General features: G+C 45.1%; 1 protein-coding gene across 1 annotated transcript in view; it reads right to left on the reverse strand.

Moving 5' to 3' along the window:
* Nucleotides 1-5,541: 5,541 nt before the first annotated feature.
* The window catches only part of LOC141192380 (uncharacterized), a gene marked incomplete at its 5' end in the record, with an annotated part of 41,806 nt that continues 28,566 nt past the window's right edge, over nt 5,542-18,781 (reverse strand). The window contains one exon of the mRNA XM_073661899.1: nt 5,542-10,175. Coding sequence (XP_073518000.1) covers nt 9,227-10,175 — 949 coding nt within the window. The remainder of the gene's footprint in view (nt 10,176-18,781) is intronic.

Below are 18,781 nucleotides of genomic sequence, written 5' to 3' on the forward strand. Positions count from 1 at the left end.
TTTTCCAGTGGCTCTTGCCACAGGTCCTTTAAAAACCCTGCATTAAGGATTAATGTTGTTCAGTATTGGGTCCTGCAAGGAGCATAGCAGGAAAGCTCTGCGGACCTGAGAGTAGCTGAAGCCACGCCCGGGAAGGCTCTGCACCCATCAGGCTCTGAGCGGCCCGGTGTGGCCATTGCCCACGGCAACCGCTGTTTATGGACTCATGTTAACCCGGCTGCAAACCGGAGGAATTTCTGTTTACCCTTGAGTTGCTGAATAAAAGCTGTTTATGTTGGACTTGCTTGGATCACTGCCTCAGTTACTGCATGGTGTGAACACTGCAACCTTACAACTGGTACAGAGGGAAGAGGACCCTGCCCTTGCGGGCTTACATTCTACAGGAATGGGGAAGGAGACAGTAGGTTGGGGGGTTGCGGTAGCTCCGGTGTTATTGAGGTGGCAGCAGGCAAGGTCATGACAGGCTGTAAGCTTGTTTGAAGAGATGGGTTTTCAGGTTCCATCTGAAGGATCCAAATGTGCAAGCTAATCGGACGTGTTGAGGCACAGAATTCCATAGGATGGGGGATATTCGGGAGAAATCTTGGAGGCGATTGGGCAAGGAACGAATAAGTGTGGAGGAGAGAAGGAGGTCTTGGGAGGATCGGAGATTACGTAAGGGAATGTATCGGGAGGATTAGTTCAGAGGTGAACAGAGGAGAGAGGTTATGAATGGCTTTGTAGGTCAGTGTTAGTAGTTTGAACTGGATACGCTGGGAAATTGAGAGCCAGTGAAGGGATTTGCAAAGGGGGATAACAGAGGAGTAGCGAGGTGAGAGATGAACTAGTCACGCAGCAGAGTTAAGGATGGACTGTAGGGGTGCAAGAGTGTTAGCAGGACGGCCACAGAGGAAGATGTTGCAGTAGTTGAGGCGGGAGATGATGAGGGAATGCACAAGCAGTTTAGTAGATTGAGGGTTGAGGAAAGCACGGATTCTGGAAATATTTTTGAGCTGGAGGCGACAGGAGGTGGCGAGAGCTTGGATGGGGGGTTTGAAGGACAGGGCAGAGTCAAGGGTTACGCCGAGGCAGCGGATTGCTGGTACAGGGGAAAGTGTGATGCCATTTATTGTGATAGAAAGGTCAGGTGGGGAAGACATGCGAGATGGGGAAAGATGATGAGTTCAGTTTTGTCCACATTGACCTTGAGGAAGTGGGAGGAGAAGAAGGAGAATATGGCTGCTAGACATGCTGAGATTTTGGCCAGCAGAGAGGTGACATCTGGGCCAGAGAGGTAGATCTGGGTGTCATCAGCGTACAGATAGTACTGGAAGCCATGGGATTTTATGAGCTGTGCCAGGCCAAGGGTATAGATTGAGAAGAGTAGGGGTCCTAGGACAGAGCCTTGAGGGACTCCAACAGAGAGGGGGCGAGGTGAGGAGGTAGTGTAGGAGTGGGAGACGCTAAATGTGCAGTTAGAAAGGTATGAGGAGATTCAGGATAGGGCAACGTTTTTGACACCAAAAGAAGAGAGGATCTCTAGTAGGAGGCAGTGGTTAACTGTGTCGAAAGCAGAGGACAGGTCAAGAAGGAGTACAGAGAATTGTCTGTTAGCTTTGGCTGTAAGTAAGTCATTGGTGATTTTGGTAAGGGCAGTTTCAGTGGAATGGTGGGGACACAAGCCGGATTGTCGGTTGTCAAAGAGAGAGTTAGACGAGAAGTGAGAGGAAAGTTCAGCGTGAACGTGTTGCTCAAGGAGTTTGAAGGCAAATGGGAGCAGCAATATGGGGCAATAGCTCGATAAGGCGGCTGGGTAAAGGGATGGCTTTTTGAGGATGGGCGTGATTGTGGCATGTGTGAAGGCAGCAGGGAAGGTACCAGAAGTTAGTGATAGGTTGAAGAGATGGGTTAGGGATGGGATGAGTGTGGGGTGAGGTTGGGGAGGAGGTGGGATGTGATGTGGTCGAGTGCACAAGTGGTGAGGTGTGATTTGGAGAGGAGACGAGTGAGGTCTTCTGTGATGTTGGGAAGGGAGGTTATGTGGGAAGGGCAATGGTCTGGAAAACAAAGGGGTTGTGGTGGTTGGGCAGTAAAAACTTGCCTTGTTTGGTCAATCTTGTTTTTGAAGTGTGTGGCAAACTCCTCAGCAGAGATGACGGAGGTCGAAGGGGGCAGTGGAGGGCGGAGGATAGATTTAAAAGTGTTAAATAGCTGTTTGGGGTTGTAGGATAAGGAAGATATGAAGGTTGTGAAGTAGGTCTGTTTAGCAGAGGTGAGGGCTGATTTGAATGCGAGTGTTGCTTGTTTGAATGTAGTGAAGTCCTCTTGAGAATGTGTTTTCTTCCAACGACGCTCCGCAACCCTGGACGCTTGTTGAAGCTGTTAATGAGGTTGTTGTGCCAGGGTTGCCTATTGACTCGTCGCGCTCTGCCAAGCATAAGAGGGGCGACCGAGTCAATAGATGCAAGAGTGGCATTGTAGAAAGCAGTGGCGCTGTCTGTGTCGTGGAGTGAAGATATGGATGTCAGTGGTAGAATAGAGTCAGAGAGTGTGCGAGTGTCTATATTTGCAAGGTTTCTGCGGGAGTGTGCTAGTTGCTAGACATGGGTGACAGGTGAGGAGGACAGGGATGAGAACGTGAGTAGATGATGGTCAGATAGGGGTAGGGGGGAGTTTGTAAGGTTAGATTGGGAGCAGAGTTTGGTTAAGATGAGGTCTAGTGTGTGTCCGTCTGTGTGGGTGGCTGAGGAGGACCACTAAGTAAGTCCAAAGGATGAAGTAAGCGACAGAAGTTTGGATGCTGCTGGCTGGCGAGTGTCAGTGGGGATGTTGAAATCGCCCATGAAGATTGTGGGAATGTCAGGTGAGAGAAAGTAAAGAAGCCAGGTTCTGAATTGGTCAATAAAGGCAGTGACCGGACCTGGAGGTCGGTATATGACAGCCACTTGGAGGTTGGGGGGAAAGTAGATGCGGACAGAGTGGACCTTTTGTGGCTTCCCCTCCATATGGAGTGTGTCAATGACTGCCTTCTGGACATCTGTCAAGTCAGCAGTCTTCCCCATGATTGAGGAGCCTACTGAAACACACTAAGGAACCTTTTTAAATGCTTAGTGTTATGCACACGCCCGGGCAGACTGGCATGAGCGTGATTAGTGATCCCACTGTACCATGAACCGAGGAGTGCCTGGAGGGGCGTAACTAAGTATCAACCCAATCCGACCAAGGTCGCACGGCGGCTCAGTCGACTCCGTGAACAAGGGTGAAACCGAGCAGAGGGACCAGGTGCTACTCCAGGTCAGACCCCGGTCACAGCTGTTGACCCACACCGGGGAATGCAGGAACAGTCAGGTTAGACTGGCATATTGGCAGGTGGATACTGGCAGGCACGGCTGGTATGCAGACAGGTGGATATTGACAGGCACAGCTGGTATGCAGACAGGTGGGCACTGGCAGGCACGGCTGGCATGCAGACAGGTGGGCACAGGCAGGCACGGCTGACATGCAGACAGGCGGCTACTGGCAGGTAGAAACGTAGGCAGGATAGGGACCAGTACAGACTGGGATACAGGAACAGAGACGCAGGTGCGGTAGACAAGCAGAGCGGGGCAAAACCCGCAGATGCGGTGAACAAGCAAAGCAGAGCAAAACCGTAGATGCGGTGAACAAGCAAAGCAGAGCAAAACCCGCAGATGGGGTGAACAAGCAAAGCAGAGCAAAACCCGCAGATGCGGTGAACAAGCAAAGCAGAGCAAAACCCGCAGATGCGGTGAACAAGCAAAGCAGAGCAAAACCGCAGATGCAATGAACAAGCAAAGCAGAGCAAAACCTGCAGATGCGGTGAACAAGCAAAGCAGAGCAAAACCGCAGATGCGGTAAACAAGCAAAGCAGAGCAAAACCGCAGATGCGGTGAACAAGCAAAGCAGAGCAAAAACCGCAGATGCGGTGAACAAGCAAAGCAGAGCAAAACCCGCAGATGCGGTGAACAAGCAAAGCAGAGCAAAACCCGCAAATGCGGTGAACAAGCAAAGCAGAGCAAAACCGCAGATGCAATGAACAAGCAAAGCAGAGCAAAACCAGCAGATGCGGTGAACAAGCAAAGCAGAGCAAAACCGCAGATGTGGTAAACAAGCAAAGCAGAGCAAAACCGGAGATGCGGTGAACAAGTAAAGCAGAGCAAAACCCGCAGATGCGGTGAACAAGCAAAGCAGAGCAAAACCCGCAGATGTGGTGAACAAGCAAAGCAGAGCAAAACCGGAGATGTGAACAAGCAAAGCAGAGCAAAACCCGCAAATGCGGTGAACAAGCAAAGCAGAACAAAACAGCAGATGCGGTAAACAAGCAAAGCAGAGCAAAACCCGCAGATGCGGTGAACAAGCAAAGCAGAGCAAAACCACAGGTGCGGTGAACAAGCAGAGCAAAGCAAAACCCGCAGATGCGGTAGACAGGACAGGGCTCTGTTCACATGGAACAGACTAGAAAACACAAGAAGATAGCTGGAACACAGGAGTTAGATACAGAGGCAGGCAAACAGAATAAGCAGAACCAGATACACACAAGCTACTTGCAATGAAGTAGCGAGTGGACACAAAACTCACAAACAGAAGTACAGAGACAACGAGTTGGAGTTAGGTGCAGGTTCAGATACTGCTGGAAAAAGGGAAGATATAGACATAGAGAAAAACAAGTAACGGACTAGGACACTGTTCAGACAGGGTCTGAACCAGGAACAAGATACAGGAACGAGCCTGGGAACTCAGCCCCCAGGGTGGCAGAAACAGACTAGAAGTCAGAGATACCCTGGGTACTCAGCCCCCAAGGTGGCAGAACAGACTAGATACAGGACAGGACCTGGCAACTCAGTTGCAAAAGACAAACTGAGTGAAAGTGTTGCTCAGGCACCTCCTACTGGGTGGAGGGGGTTTAAGTATCCAGTGACTCACAGCAATAGGCTGGGGACGCATTAGGACTGTGCACACAGTAGCTATAAGAAACAAACAGAAAGCCACGCCGACGCTCTAAGCAATCAGACAAGAGACATGGACACAGCAGGTACTGGAGCAAAGAGTGCAGAATGGACTGACAGATAAGATTGCGGTCTTGCATGGTGGGAGGTGGTGCACCATGCAAGCACGCCGCCAGGGATGTTACACTTAGGAAGCCTTTGCATGTGTTTTTTGTAAATTATTCTAATTTAGTGAGATAATGACTTTTGTGTTTTCGTTGGCAGTAAGCCATAATCATCAACATTAACAGAAATAAACACTTGAAATAGATCACTCTGCTTGTAATGACTCTATATCATATGAGTTTCACTCTTTATATTGAAGAACTGAAATAAATTAACTTTTTGATGATATTCTAATTTAGTGAGAAGCACTTGAACTGTCTGTAAATCTTGCAAGATAGGGTCATCAAGCAATACAGTTTGATAATATGCTGATTACGTATTACACCAGCCCAGGGAGTTGCTGATTTGCTGAGAAATGGAGGACAAACTATGGAAGTTGATTAAATGCTCAAACAATGAGTCATGAGCTCCTTCCACCTTGATCTCTGACCTTTGAATGGTGGCTGAAAGGACAACTGTGATCTATAAAAAGGGGTCTCTGCCTCTATTCAGTGTCACTCTACAGCTGGCCAGCTTAGGGGACTTTGGCCCCAGCTGGAGGAATACAGATCTGCTCCATTGACCATTGCTGAACCCTCAGAGACATCTTGAAGAATCCAGGTCACCTGGCCCCTGACTTCACTGCTCTCGGATAGTTTTCTAAGCTTTTCGTTACCTTCTCTCGTTGGGGGCCTTACAAAAGTGGTGTGCCAGTGGTGGGTGTAGTCGACCCTGGAAGCCCCGAAATCACAGCTTCTCTATTCCCGGCAGGCCAGCGAAATGGTGAGGACTTTGTCATTTGCACCATATAGGGTACTTGCTGGGACTATTCTATCTGTTTATTGTCCGCTTTGTGGTTCAATAAAGTATTACCACACTGTTTTACCCTCACCCTGTGTTGTCTGAGTAGTGTTACACCCACGGAAGACCTAGGGTCTTCACAATAGTGTCTGCCATTACTACATCTCGTGGTAGGCGTTCCACAGTCTGACTGCTCTAACTGTAAAGAACTCTTGCCTGTTTGCTTGATTGGCCATTCTTCCACCTGTAATAAGTGCCCTCTATTCCTCAGTATGGTCTTTGGACGGAATAAGTCAGCTGGAGATAGTCGACATCATGCTCTCCAGAGACCCCCCCTAGCCTTCCCTAGGAAGAAGAGCAAATCATCGGCATACAAGCCACCTTCTCTATCTTGGTCCCATAATTAAAGATTAATTTCTTACATCACCTTCGTCCACCAAACTGCGGAGCAGTGAGCGACAAGCAAGCTGAGAGACTTCACCAAGATATTGCAGCTATGGAAAAAAGACATCAAAGAAAATGGAATCCATCAATGCTTGCAGATTATTGAAGGACAATTGTAAGAGAAGAGCTGATGGAATACAAGAGACAAGCAAAAAAGAGTTGTCACTGAATGAGTACCGAATTTTGTAATGCAATTTCTTTAACTGTTGATGATTCACAATAGTGTTTAGACAGATTTTAGGTTTTTGAATTCTTGCCAAGTTTCCTCTAAGTAAATATCAGAAAATTGGAATAACAAAATATTCTGAATCTTTATATTTTCAAAAATAATAATGTTTCAAAGTGTTGAAACTTTTATGCATTAATTATATGTAGCAGTAAAAGGAAAACTCTTTGATATCATAGAAATAAGAGACAACTAAAAATTTTCATTGTCATATTTGAATGCAGAAGGTCAAAATCATAAGAAATGGCTCATTTCATAACTAAACCTGAGAAAGTTTGAAAATATGTAAAACAGTGTTACATGATCTGAAACATCTATGAGCTAATTGGGTGGAAGGTTCTTAAGCTGCTCACTCAGGACGTACAGCCTCTGAGCAGGTCCCGGTACCGTCCCCTTATGCTCTAAAACCAATCAATTAGATAAGTATGGGCTGGAGGAGAGAGAGCAGCTATCTCAGTGATCAGGAAGGAAACTGTCTCATTGTTCTCCTCTGTCACAGGAAGCAGCCTCCAGTCTATAAGACACACTCACTTATTAGCAATATTTTTTTATTGTTAAAAAGTGTCTTATAGGTCAAAAAATATGGTAAGTTCTAAAGTAATTTCCCTTTCTCATTTAATTATACAACTGTGTGTTATATGTTTTTGTATAATTTGTCAATAACATATATAGTTTCTCCCCATAGGAGTCTTTTTGATGGTCAACAAAATACAACTTTCCAGTAATTCATTTTTTTTATGTATAAAAAAGTTGTCCACTACTTGGACAAGCCTTTTTCATTCCTCATGTTTGGTCCTGTTAAAATAAAACAAAAAATACAAACTTTCCATGCCGGCGCCATTCCAGCGGTGTCAGCACTTGCACTTCCGGGACTCATGTGAGATTGGTATGTCACGTGAGCCCTGTGCCCAATCAGTACTGATGTCAATGTCCCCACTGTAGTGCGGCGGTGTTCACACTATGCGGTAATGAGGCAGTGACCCAAGGAAAGTTCAACTTAAATGTCTTTATTTGCCAAAACTCCCAACTCAAATGCAAAAGCTGTCCTCCAGATCGCAGCTGTGATATCCAAACAGTCCGTGTAAATTTGATGCCGTGGGGGACGGCCGCGCCATTCCAGTCTGGGGTGCACCTTCTGGGCTTCCTTCACAAGCCTGTGTTATGCCTTCACTCAGGCTTGCAGTGCACAGAGCTTCCTGCTCTGCAACTTGCAAATAAAACATTGACACAACCAAACCTTTGCTAAAGGTTTAAATGGAATAGGAGTGACCCGTCCCACTGCCACCTGTAGATCACTTCAAAAATAAAATCCCATGCCGGGTTTTATTAAATCCGACTTGGTCAAATAGTTTGACCAAGTCCAAACTTTACTTTTATTTTGCACTGCAACCACAGGTGTTTTTGTGACTGCAGTGAACTTCAGCGGGTTCAATATGCCTCTATGTGCATCCTAGCGAATATATACCGTCCCTCGAATATGATCCCACTCACTGCCTCACACCACTTTCAGACATCATGAGGAAGTCAGAGAGCAACCGCAGCCCTGGCTTCCTGTTGATATTCAATACATTCAAAGTCAGGGACAGTGAAGCCGGCACTGATTGGGTGCAGGGCTTGTGAGATGTAACAACCTCACATGAACACCGAAAAGGCGAGCCCAGAAACGCCTGGAATGGCGCCAGCACAGGAGCTGAGAATGAGTGTTTTTACTTTAACGAGGCCAAACATGAGGAATGACAAGGGGTTGTCCTAGTATTGCACAACCCCTTAAAGATTATACAATTTTCGGTTAAGACATTTCCAACATTCTGAACATGAAAAAGGCTTCTTTCCTGTGTGACTTCTCAGATACTTATTAATCAGAACCTGTCACAACCAAAAACATTATTAATCTGCAGATATGGGCTTAATCTGCAGGTTAGTAACGTTACTATCGTGCCCGGCACCTGCACATAGCCAAACGCTGCTGGGAGAAAATTAACTTTATTCTCCTCAGCAGCATTCGGTTTCAGTCACAGGGGCGGTGCTGTCGCTGGTTCAGTCACCGCTCTGAGTATAAGGAGCGGTGACTGTAACAGCACCGCAGCACTGACTGACAGCCAGCCCCCATGCAGAGTCAGTGGTAGTCAGAGTTGGGGGTTTGTTTACAACAGCCGTTCTGTATTCTCCGAGCGGTAACAAAATCCGCACAGGCACTGCCCTCGTGACTGAAATTGAATGCTGCCGAGGAGAATAAAGTTAATTTTCTCCCAGCAGTGTTTGGCTATGTGCAGGTGCCGGGCAAGTTAGTAACGCTATTAACCTGCAGATTAAGCCCATTTTTGCAGGTTAATAGCGTTTTTTCTGGTGGCAGGTTCCCTTTAAAAGATGATTTCAGTGTAAAACATATCCCACATTAAAAACATGAAAAAGGCTTCTCCCCTGTGTGACTGCTCTGGTGACTAAGAAGATGTGATTTCTTCACAAAACATTCCCCACATTCTGAACATGAAAAAGGCTTCTAGCCTGTGTGGGTTCTCTGGTGTTTATCAAGATGCGCTTTCCGGTTAAAACATTTCCCACATTCTGAACATGAAAAAGGATTCACCCATGTGTGGGGTCTCTGGTGGCTATCAAGAAGCACTTTCCGTTTAAAACATTTCCTACATTCTTAAAATGAAATAGGCTTCTACCCTGTGTGGGTTCTTTGGTGTCTATCAAGATGTGCTTTCCGGTTAAAACATTTCCCACATTCTGAACACGAAAAAGGCTTCTCCCCTGTGTGGGTTCTCTGGTGGCTATCAAGATGCGCTTTCCGATTAAAACATTTCCCACATTCTGAACATGAAAAAGTCTTCTCCCCTGTGTGGGTTTTATGGTGGCCATCAAGATACGCTTTCCGATTAAAACATTTTCCACATTCTGAACATGAAAATGGCTTCTCCCCTTTGTGGGTTTTCTGGTGGCTATCAAGAAGCGATTTCCAGCTAAAACATTTCCCACATTCTGAACATGAAAAAGGCTTCTCCCCTTTGTGGGTTTTCTGGTGGCTATCAAGAAGCACTTTCCGTTTAAAACATTTCCTACATTCTAAACATGAAAAAGGCTTCTCCCCTGTGTGGGTTCTTTGATGTATAATAACATCTGATTTCCAGTTAAAACATTTCCCACATTCTGAACATGAAAAAGGTTTCTCCCCTCTGTGGATCCTCTGGTGGCTATTAAGATTAGCTTTCCGGTTAAAACATTTTCCACATTCTGAACATGAAAAAGGCTTCTCTCCTGTGTGAGTTAGTTGGTGTATAACAAGATTACATTTCTGTCTAAAATATTTCCCACATTCTAAACAGGAAAAGGGCTTCTCCCCTGTGTGACAGTGCTGGTGACTAAGAAGAGATGATTTCTTCACAAAACATTTTCCACATTCTGAACATGAAAATGGTTTCTCCCCAGTGTGAGTTCTCTGGTGACTAACAAGAGTTGATTTATCTACAAAACATTTCCCACATTCTGAACATGAAAAAGGCTTTTCCCCTGTGTGATATCTTTGATGTCTGATAAGACTTGATTTCTTTGTAAAACATTTCTCACATTCGGAACATGAAAATGGCTTCTCCCCTGTGTGACGTCTCTGGTGACTAACAAGCTGTGATTTGTAGTTAAAACATTTCCCACACTTGGAACAAGAAAATCTGCTCTCTGCTGTGTGATTTTTTTGATGTTTCAGAAAACACTTTTTGAGAGGAAACCTATTTCCAGATTCTGAACATGAAAATGACTTATTTGCTTTAGGAGCAGTTAGTTTTTTAATGCGACTTGGATTTTCCATAGTAGTCGGTAATGGATCAGAAGACAGGACGTGTTTCAAAGGATCAGATGACAGATCTTTGCTGTGAAGGGATGATGGTATATCTGGAGTAATGGCATTCACTTCAATTGTATCCTGTGGGATCTCAAGATCATCTGATTTAAAAATTGAAGATGTCAGTTGTCCCTCTGATTTCCTGGTACAGTCATCTGGCAACAAAAAGAAACCATTATTATTTTTGAATAATATATGCTTGATTTTTATATTTTTGAACATTTGTACTTAAATTGTCTATAAAAAGTTATGTTAAAAAATTGAATTATTCACAAATTAATGACAGTTCACAGTCTAATGCAAATCCTCATAGGATGAACCAGTGGAGCGTGGCGTTCAACTATTTGTTCATTCTGCCTCACAAATATGGAATAAAAAGCCACCAAACAATGTTCTGCAGTCAAAAATAATACCAATAAAAACTTCTACTCATCAAGCAAAAAACATGCCCACACTCAGGTCCATCATCTGTCAATGGATAGACAGGTTTCCATATTATTAGTGACTCAAATGCTTTTGAAAAGCAACATGGCTTCCATAAACTAATCCAGCAATATTCGCTCTCTTAAAGTCAAATCTCCCCCTCGCTCCTGAGCCTCGCAGTGCGCCCAAACCACATTTAGCATCCATGTATTTGATATTACTATAGTGAGAAGAACCCACTTAATTTACGGTGTATGTCTCCTGGAGCACAATCTGGGAACCAGTAAAATGGCAAATGTGCAATTTTTACTCTCCAACATCCACTGTGTGCTAATTTCTGGAAAGTGCCTGTGGAGTCAAAATAGTCACTACTCCTATAGATTAATTCACCGAGGGTTATAATTTCCAAAATGGAGTCACTTTATGAGGATTTCTACTGCTCTGGTTTTCTGCCATTTTGTCAAATTAGGGCTTCTGTAAATGGTGTGTCCCATCTCCTCTGGGATCTGCTCCTGCGAAGTCTGCTTCTGTCATTAGGCACGGTGTCAAAGATACATAGCCAGAGGGGTCACGCAGATCCACCCACTGTTAGCGAAGGGAAGCACTTTGATTTGGAATTGGACAGAACCTCCACAGCGAACTACTGTATGTCTTCCTAGGTGCTGACAATGATCCAGACCCAGGATTTGCTTTTTATTAGCTCCTAAGTTACGCCCACACACTTCCCCTTTATGAACTCATGTGTGGCTGTTTGTGAGATGTTCTCAGCCTTTAAGGATTTTAGGAGAGCAACAACTTAAGATATCTTCACCTCTGAAGATCACAGGCACTAGATATTGATGTCATATTTTTTTATCATGATTTTACCTGTACATAAAGATCAAATATGACCTTGTTCGCACCATCTATCAGACCGTTATTCAATTGGAGTGATTCTAGTGCACCCCCCCGCTGATGTGAGTTAATGCGTCACATCCGCCCTTCGTTATAATGCTGAAAATCTATATCTCATACATATCGGATCGATACCAACCCCAATATTCCGGTCTGAACCCCGGAGCCGGGTTGACTACAATCTGTGCTGCATGAATAAAAGTTCTGTGCCTGGGAAAGCACACTTCTCCTGCAGTAAACCCCTCTCCTTTTGGCATGTTTTCTCCTAAAATAACTTTCTTGTTTAATTACCTGTACACTACAGGGTTCCTATGCTTCAAAAGAAGTTAAACCATTATCTCTCACTTCCCCATATGTTCTATTGCAAGGTCTTCCGAAAGGAGTTTAATTGTCAGCTCTTCCTAGATCTTAAACCGTACCTGTCAGCGGGATTGTGCTCAGTAAACTACATACACTGTCTGGTGGGCACCATTACACTGATTAATATGATACCTTGGTTGATGAAATCCGTCCTGTGGTTGCTGTGTTATCTTTACTTTCAGTTTGGAGATAATGATATACATTTGCTCCGGGGCGGCCTGTGGGGGGTGCGCTATCTGGTGCTCTGCTTACATATTCATCTGTATGCTCTTATGACAGCTCACTGATCGCTCACTGACCTGCCTCCTATTTTACCTAACCCTGCACTACTAAATGCATTATGTAAAATAAGAGGCAAGTCAGTGAAGGCTTAGAGATTGTCACAGTTCCACCCCTCAGTGTGACTGGGATGCAGTTGCTGCCAACTCAACCGTTAAATCTGGTAAAGGGGCGTGCTGAAGCTGTCAGTACTTTGATTGACAGCTCAGCCGTCCAATCTGAGACTGGGAGGCGCTGGCTATCTCGAAGTGTTCATTATCCCAGGTGATTGCCAGTATACTTAACTGGGCTGTTTCTCCTAGACCTCTGCCAGACGTACATTCAGCTTGGGTGAGGTTTGTCTCTGCCCCTTGTGTTCTGTGAATTTATCTTCTGTTGCCTGACCTTGGACCTAGTTGTGCTCTGATCCGCTATACTCCTGGCATTCTGACCAGCGGAACGTTACCTGACCACGCCATTGTCTCTTCCTTCTGTTTAGGATGCATCCTCCTGGCTTCTGACTTCAGACTCCCTCACTATCCTGCTTCACGACTTGGCCATGAAAGGTGACACAGCGTCACATTATGTCTGGCCAAGGTCTAAGAATGTGAAAGCTGACACATTATCTTGTAGTCTCGATTCAGTTTCTCCTCCAGAACCTGCATCCTCCATTATTCCTCACGGTATTGTGGATTCTATGGTAACCTTGAAATTGGAGGAGTAGATCCATAAAGTCCAGTCGTTGGCTCCTTCCGCTACTCCAGGATCTAAATTATTTGTGCCTGTGTACCTAAGATTGTGTGTGTTACAAGAATTTCAGGATTCCATCTTGAGTGGTCATCCTGGGGTTATTGCTGCACAGAAAGCAATTGCTAGATTTTTTGGTGGCCGTGCATGCATAATAATATCAAAGATTTTTGTATCTGTTTGTGAAATTTGCGCCCATGATAAAGTCAGTCATAGCCGGCCGGCTGGGGAATTGAATCCATTGACAATTCCAGAAAGCCAGTGGACTCATCTGTCTATGGATTTCATCACGGATTTTCCTCTGTCTCGTGGGAAAACTGCTATCAGAGCGGTAGTTGACCAATTCAGCAAGCAAGCTAATTTTGTTCCTTTGTCAGGATTACCTAATGCAGAGACACTCTCCAGGTTGTTTTTCTCATATTGTAAGGTTACATGGGATCACTCTTAACATTGTGTCTGATAGGGGAGTACAATTTGTCTCTAAATTCTGGAGAGCTTTTTGTAGTAAACTCAGGATTGACTTATCATTTTCATCTGTTTACCACCCTCAAACCAATGGTCAGACTGACAGGACAAATCAATCTTTGGAATAAGTTTTAAGATGCTTTGTGGCGGCTCAGCAGGAGGTCTTCGTTTTTACACTTGCCGAGTTTCCATTTAACAGCTGAGTGAATCAGTTTACTGGAACCTCACCATTGTTCTGTAATTACGGTTTTCATCCCTATTTTGGTGAATTTCCTAGGATTATTTCTGAATGGCTTGGGGTGGAGGTCACAATACTAAGATTTGGGAATGTCTGAAAGGATGTTCAAAAGAATATTGGGACTGCTCAGATTCGCCAAAAAACAGAAGGCCAATAGAAGACGTTCAGTGAGTCCTGTTTTTAAGATCGGGGATAAGGTTTGGTTGTCATAGGAACATTAAACTTAAAGTGCTGTCGACAAAGTTGGGTCCAAATTTTATTGGTCAATATGAGATCCTAGAGGTGGTCAATCCAGTGGCATTCAGATTAAAGCTTCCTCCATCTCTTCGCATCACTAAAGTCTTTCATAAATCCCTATTAAAGGAGTTTGTCCCTTCGGCATTGTCTCCCTCTTCCCCGCCTCCTCTGGTTTCAGTCGACGGTGGCTTGGAGTATGAGTTTCAGTGGGTTATGGATTCTCATAGGGTCCGAAATTCCCTCCAATACCTCATCCATTGGAAGGAATATGGACCAGAGGAGAGAACGTGGGTCATAGCTTGAGATGTGAAGGCAGATTGGTTAGTCAGGACCTTCCATCTAAAATTTCTTGGGAAGCTTGGGGGTCCGGTGGCCTCCATTAGAAGAGCGGGTACTGTCACGGTTCTACCACTCAGTGTGTCTGGGATGCAGTTACTGACAACTCGGTCATCCAGTCTGGTGCAGGGTTGTGCTGAGCTGTCAGTGTGTTGATTGACAGCTCAGCCGTACAATCTGAGACTAAAAGGAACTGGCTATCTCGAAGTGTTCATTATCCTAGGTGATTGCCAGGCTACTTAACTGGGCTGTTTCTGCCAGATGTACATTCAGCTTGTGTGAGGTTTGTCTCTGTGCCTTATGTTCTGTGAATTGATCTTCTGTTGCCTGACCTTGTTCTGACCATCCGTATGTTTAACCCCTTATGCTCTGATTCGCTATCCTCCTGGTATTCTGACGAACGGAATGTTACCTGTCTACTTCTTTCTTTCTTTTGTTTATGATGTACCCTCCTGGCTTTTGACTTCGGACTTGTTAGGCTCACGCCCGGACTGACTGGCGTGAGCGTGATTAGTGATCCCACTGGATCATGAACCGAGGAGTGCCTGGAGGGGCGTGACTAAGTATCAACCCGGTTCGACCAAGGTCGCACGGCGGCTCAATCGACTCTGTAAACCAGGGAGGAACCGAGCAGAGGGACCAGTTGCTACTCCAGGTCAAACCCCGGTCACAGCTGTTGACCCACACCGGGGAATGCAGGAACAGGCAGGTTAGGCTGGCATACAGACAGGTGGGTACTGGCAGGCACAGCTGATATGCAGACAGGTGGGTACTGGCAGGCACAGCTGATATGCAGACAGGTGGGTACTGGCAGGTAGGAATGCAGGCAAAATAGGAACCAGTACAGACTATGATACAGGAACAGAGCCGCAGATGCGATAGACAAGCAGAGCAGAGCAAAACCCGCAGGTGCGGTAGACAAGCAGAGCAGAGCAAAATCCGCAGATGCGGTAGACAAGCAGAGCAGAGCAAAACCCGCAGGTGCGGTAGACAAGCAGAGCAAAGCAAAACCGCAGGTGCGGTGGACAAGCAGAGCAGAGCAAAGCCGCAGGTGCAGTGGACAAGCAGAGCAGAGCAAAACCGCAGGTGCGGTGGACAAGCAGAGCAGAGCAAAACTACAGGTGCGATGGACAAGCAGAGCAGAGCAAAACCCAAAGATGCGGTAGACAAGCAGAGCAGAACAAAACCCGCAGATGCGGTAGACAGGACAGGGCTCTGTTCACATGGAACAGACTGGAAAACACAAGAAGATAGCTGGAACACAGGAGTAGATAAGGAGACAGGGAAACAGAACGAGCAGAACCAGATACACACAAGGTACTTACAATGAAGTAGCGAGTGGACACAAAACTCACAAACAGAAGTACAGAGACAACGAGTTGGAGTTAGGTGCAGGTTCAGACACTGCAGGAAAAGGGAAGGTACAGACATAGAGACAAATAGGTAAAGGGCTAGGACACTGTTCAGACAGGATCTGAACCAGGAACAAGATACAGGAACGAGCCTGGGAACTCAGCCCCCAGGATGGCGGAAACTGACTAGAAGTCACAGGTAACAGGCCTGGGTATACAGCCCCCAGGGTGGCAGAAACAGGCAAGATACAGGACAAGACCTGGCAACTCAGTTGCACAGAACACACTGAATGAAAGAGTTGCTCAGGCACCTCCTACTGGGTGGAGGGGGTGTAAGTATCCAGTGACTCACAGCAATAGGTTGGGGACGCATTAGGAGTGCACACACTGCAACTATAAGAATCAGAAAGCAACAGCGCCGCCGCCCTAAGCAATCAGACAAGAGACATGCAAACAGAAGGCACTGGAGCAAAGTGTGCAGCCTGGACTGATAGGTAAGATTGCGGTCTTGCATGGTGGGAGGTGGTAAACCATGTAAGCATGCCGCCAGGGATGTTACAGGACTCCTTGACTATCCTGTCTCACGGCTTGGCCATGAAAAGTGACTCAGCATCACAGAGATATATCATGGCACAGGGGTAATGCTTTTTTATGTAGTTTATCATAATCCTCCTTGAAGTTAGTCAGTTTTAAAAGAAATTGAAAAGTCAGGATAAAGGGAAACTCTGTTGTTATTGTACAGAAATTCACACTTGGTCCTCACTGCACATTTAATGTTGTCGATCATAAAAATGAAACTTTTCCAGAAACACTGGACCTGGTCTTGTAGGGACCATATGAGCACATTCAGCAGCACAGAAGGGAGGGAAGGTAGATTCATCCAATAAGATATCAGGGTTCTAGGAAGCCAACAGCATCATTACCCTCCGCTTTCTCTTACAGGCCCGTCATAATATTATTATTCATGTGATTTTCTAACTTGTCAGCAAATTCTATGTACGCTGTCATTTGGCTTTGTAGTTTAAAGATCTGGGCAGGTAAGAGTCAGCATCTCCTAATCTCAAAGGGTAGGTGGATCCTTCCGGTTGGAAGTTCTATAGATTAGGGCTTTCAATGCCCAAAGTCATTTAAACAGTTTTGGATGGAGGAGAATGTTGTGGTCTAGAAGTAAAATGGTGATCACATGATTGTGGTACGGCCGGACTACACCACCGATAAAGCAGCCACAGCCGGTGACTGAGATGAATTGGTAACTTCTCTACATTTAGTGGTTACTACTCACCTGGGTAGTCATATGTAGGAATCTCCTCTTTACACCGCTCATCACCGCTCACATATGTCTCTGTAGTATTAACATGGGTCAGATATTCACCCTGAAACAAATATTGTAAAAGTCACAGACTGATGGAGAAGTCACATCTATGATCAGCTCTAATCCTGTCATCTCCACTGTTCTCATTACACAAGTATAAAACATATAATACTGGTGGATAAAACAAGATGGAACACAAGACCTTCACAGCCGTCTACACATCATAGGGGAGATCTCATGACACCTTATCTCCATCTACCTGATGATCCTGAGGAATATTGAGATCTTCTTGTTTACAGTCATGTGGAAGAAGAGGACGGGGAGATCTCTCTGGTGTTGTCCTCTTACTGGATAGATCTGGAGGAAACACATACAGGGACTGAATTCATTCTTTACATACAGATAATTATAGGCCGTGTGTATTTAGTCCTGTCTATTACCTGGTGATGTGAGGGGCTGGGGAACCTCCATCATGACGTCCTTGTACAGATCTTTGTGTTCTTCTAAATACTCCCACTCCTCCATGGAGAAATAGACAGCGACATCCTGACATCTTATAGGAACCTGACACATACAATGATGCAGTCATCCCCCCGATCCTTTCATAGCATTACTGTATAAAGTCCCAGCATTCCCAGCAGTGTCACCTCTCCAGTCAGCAGCTCAATCATCTTGTAGGTGAGTTCTAGGATCTTCTGGTCATTGATGTCCTCATATATCAGAGGATGAGGTGCAGGCCACGTGATTGGGCTCAGGGGTCTTCCCCATCCCTCAGACACAGGGTCTTCACAGCGCTCTCTAGAGGTCTTCTTCACTACTGTGTAATCCTGGTTATGGAGAGAGACATTAACCCCTTAACCCCCAAGGGTGGTTTGCACGTTAATGACCAGGCCAATTTTTACAATTCTGACCACTGTCACTTTATGAGGTAATTACTCTGGAACGCTTCAACGGATCCCCCTGATTCTGAGATTGTTTTTTCGTGACATATTGTACTTCATGATTGTGGTAAAATTTCTTCGATATCACTTGCGTTTATTTGTGAAAAAAACGGAAATTTGGCAAAAATTTAGAAAATTTTGCAATTTTCAAAATTTTAATTTTTATGCCCTTAAATCAGAGAGATATGTCACACAAAAGAGTTAATAAATAACATTTCCCACATGTCTACTTTACATCAGCACAATTCTGGAACCAAAATTTTTTTGTTAGGCAGCTATAAGGGTTAAAAGTTGACCAGCGATTTCTCATTTTTCCAACAAAATTTACAAAACCATTTTTTTAGGGACCACATCACATTTGAAGTCACTTTGAGAGGTCTTTATGACAGAAAATACCCAAAAGTGACACCATTCTTAAAACTGCACCCCTCAAGGTGCTCAAAAGAACTTTATTAACCCTTCAGGTGCTTCACAGGAATTTTTGGAATGTGGAAGAAAAAAATTAACATTTAACTTTTTTCACAAAAATGTTAATTTAGACCCAATTTTTTTAATTTTCACAGGGGTAACAAGAAAAAATGGACCCCAAGATTTGTTGTGCAATTTCCCCTGGGCACGCAGATACCCCATATGTGGGGAAAAAACACTGTTTGGGCGCACGGCAGGACTCGGAAGGGAAGGATCGCAATTTGACTTTTTGATTGTAAAATTTGCTTGAATAATTAGCGGACGCCATGTTGTCTTTGGAGAGCCCCTGTGTGCCCAAACATTGGAGCTCCCCCACAAGTGACCCCATTTTGGAAACTAGACCCCCCAAGG

The sequence above is a fragment of the Phyllobates terribilis genome, unplaced genomic scaffold (assembly GCF_046119375.1).
Source record: "Phyllobates terribilis strain yellow unplaced genomic scaffold, ASM4611937v1 Scaffold_60__1_contigs__length_8166268, whole genome shotgun sequence".
NCBI classification, from domain to species: domain Eukaryota; kingdom Metazoa; phylum Chordata; class Amphibia; order Anura; family Dendrobatidae; genus Phyllobates; species Phyllobates terribilis.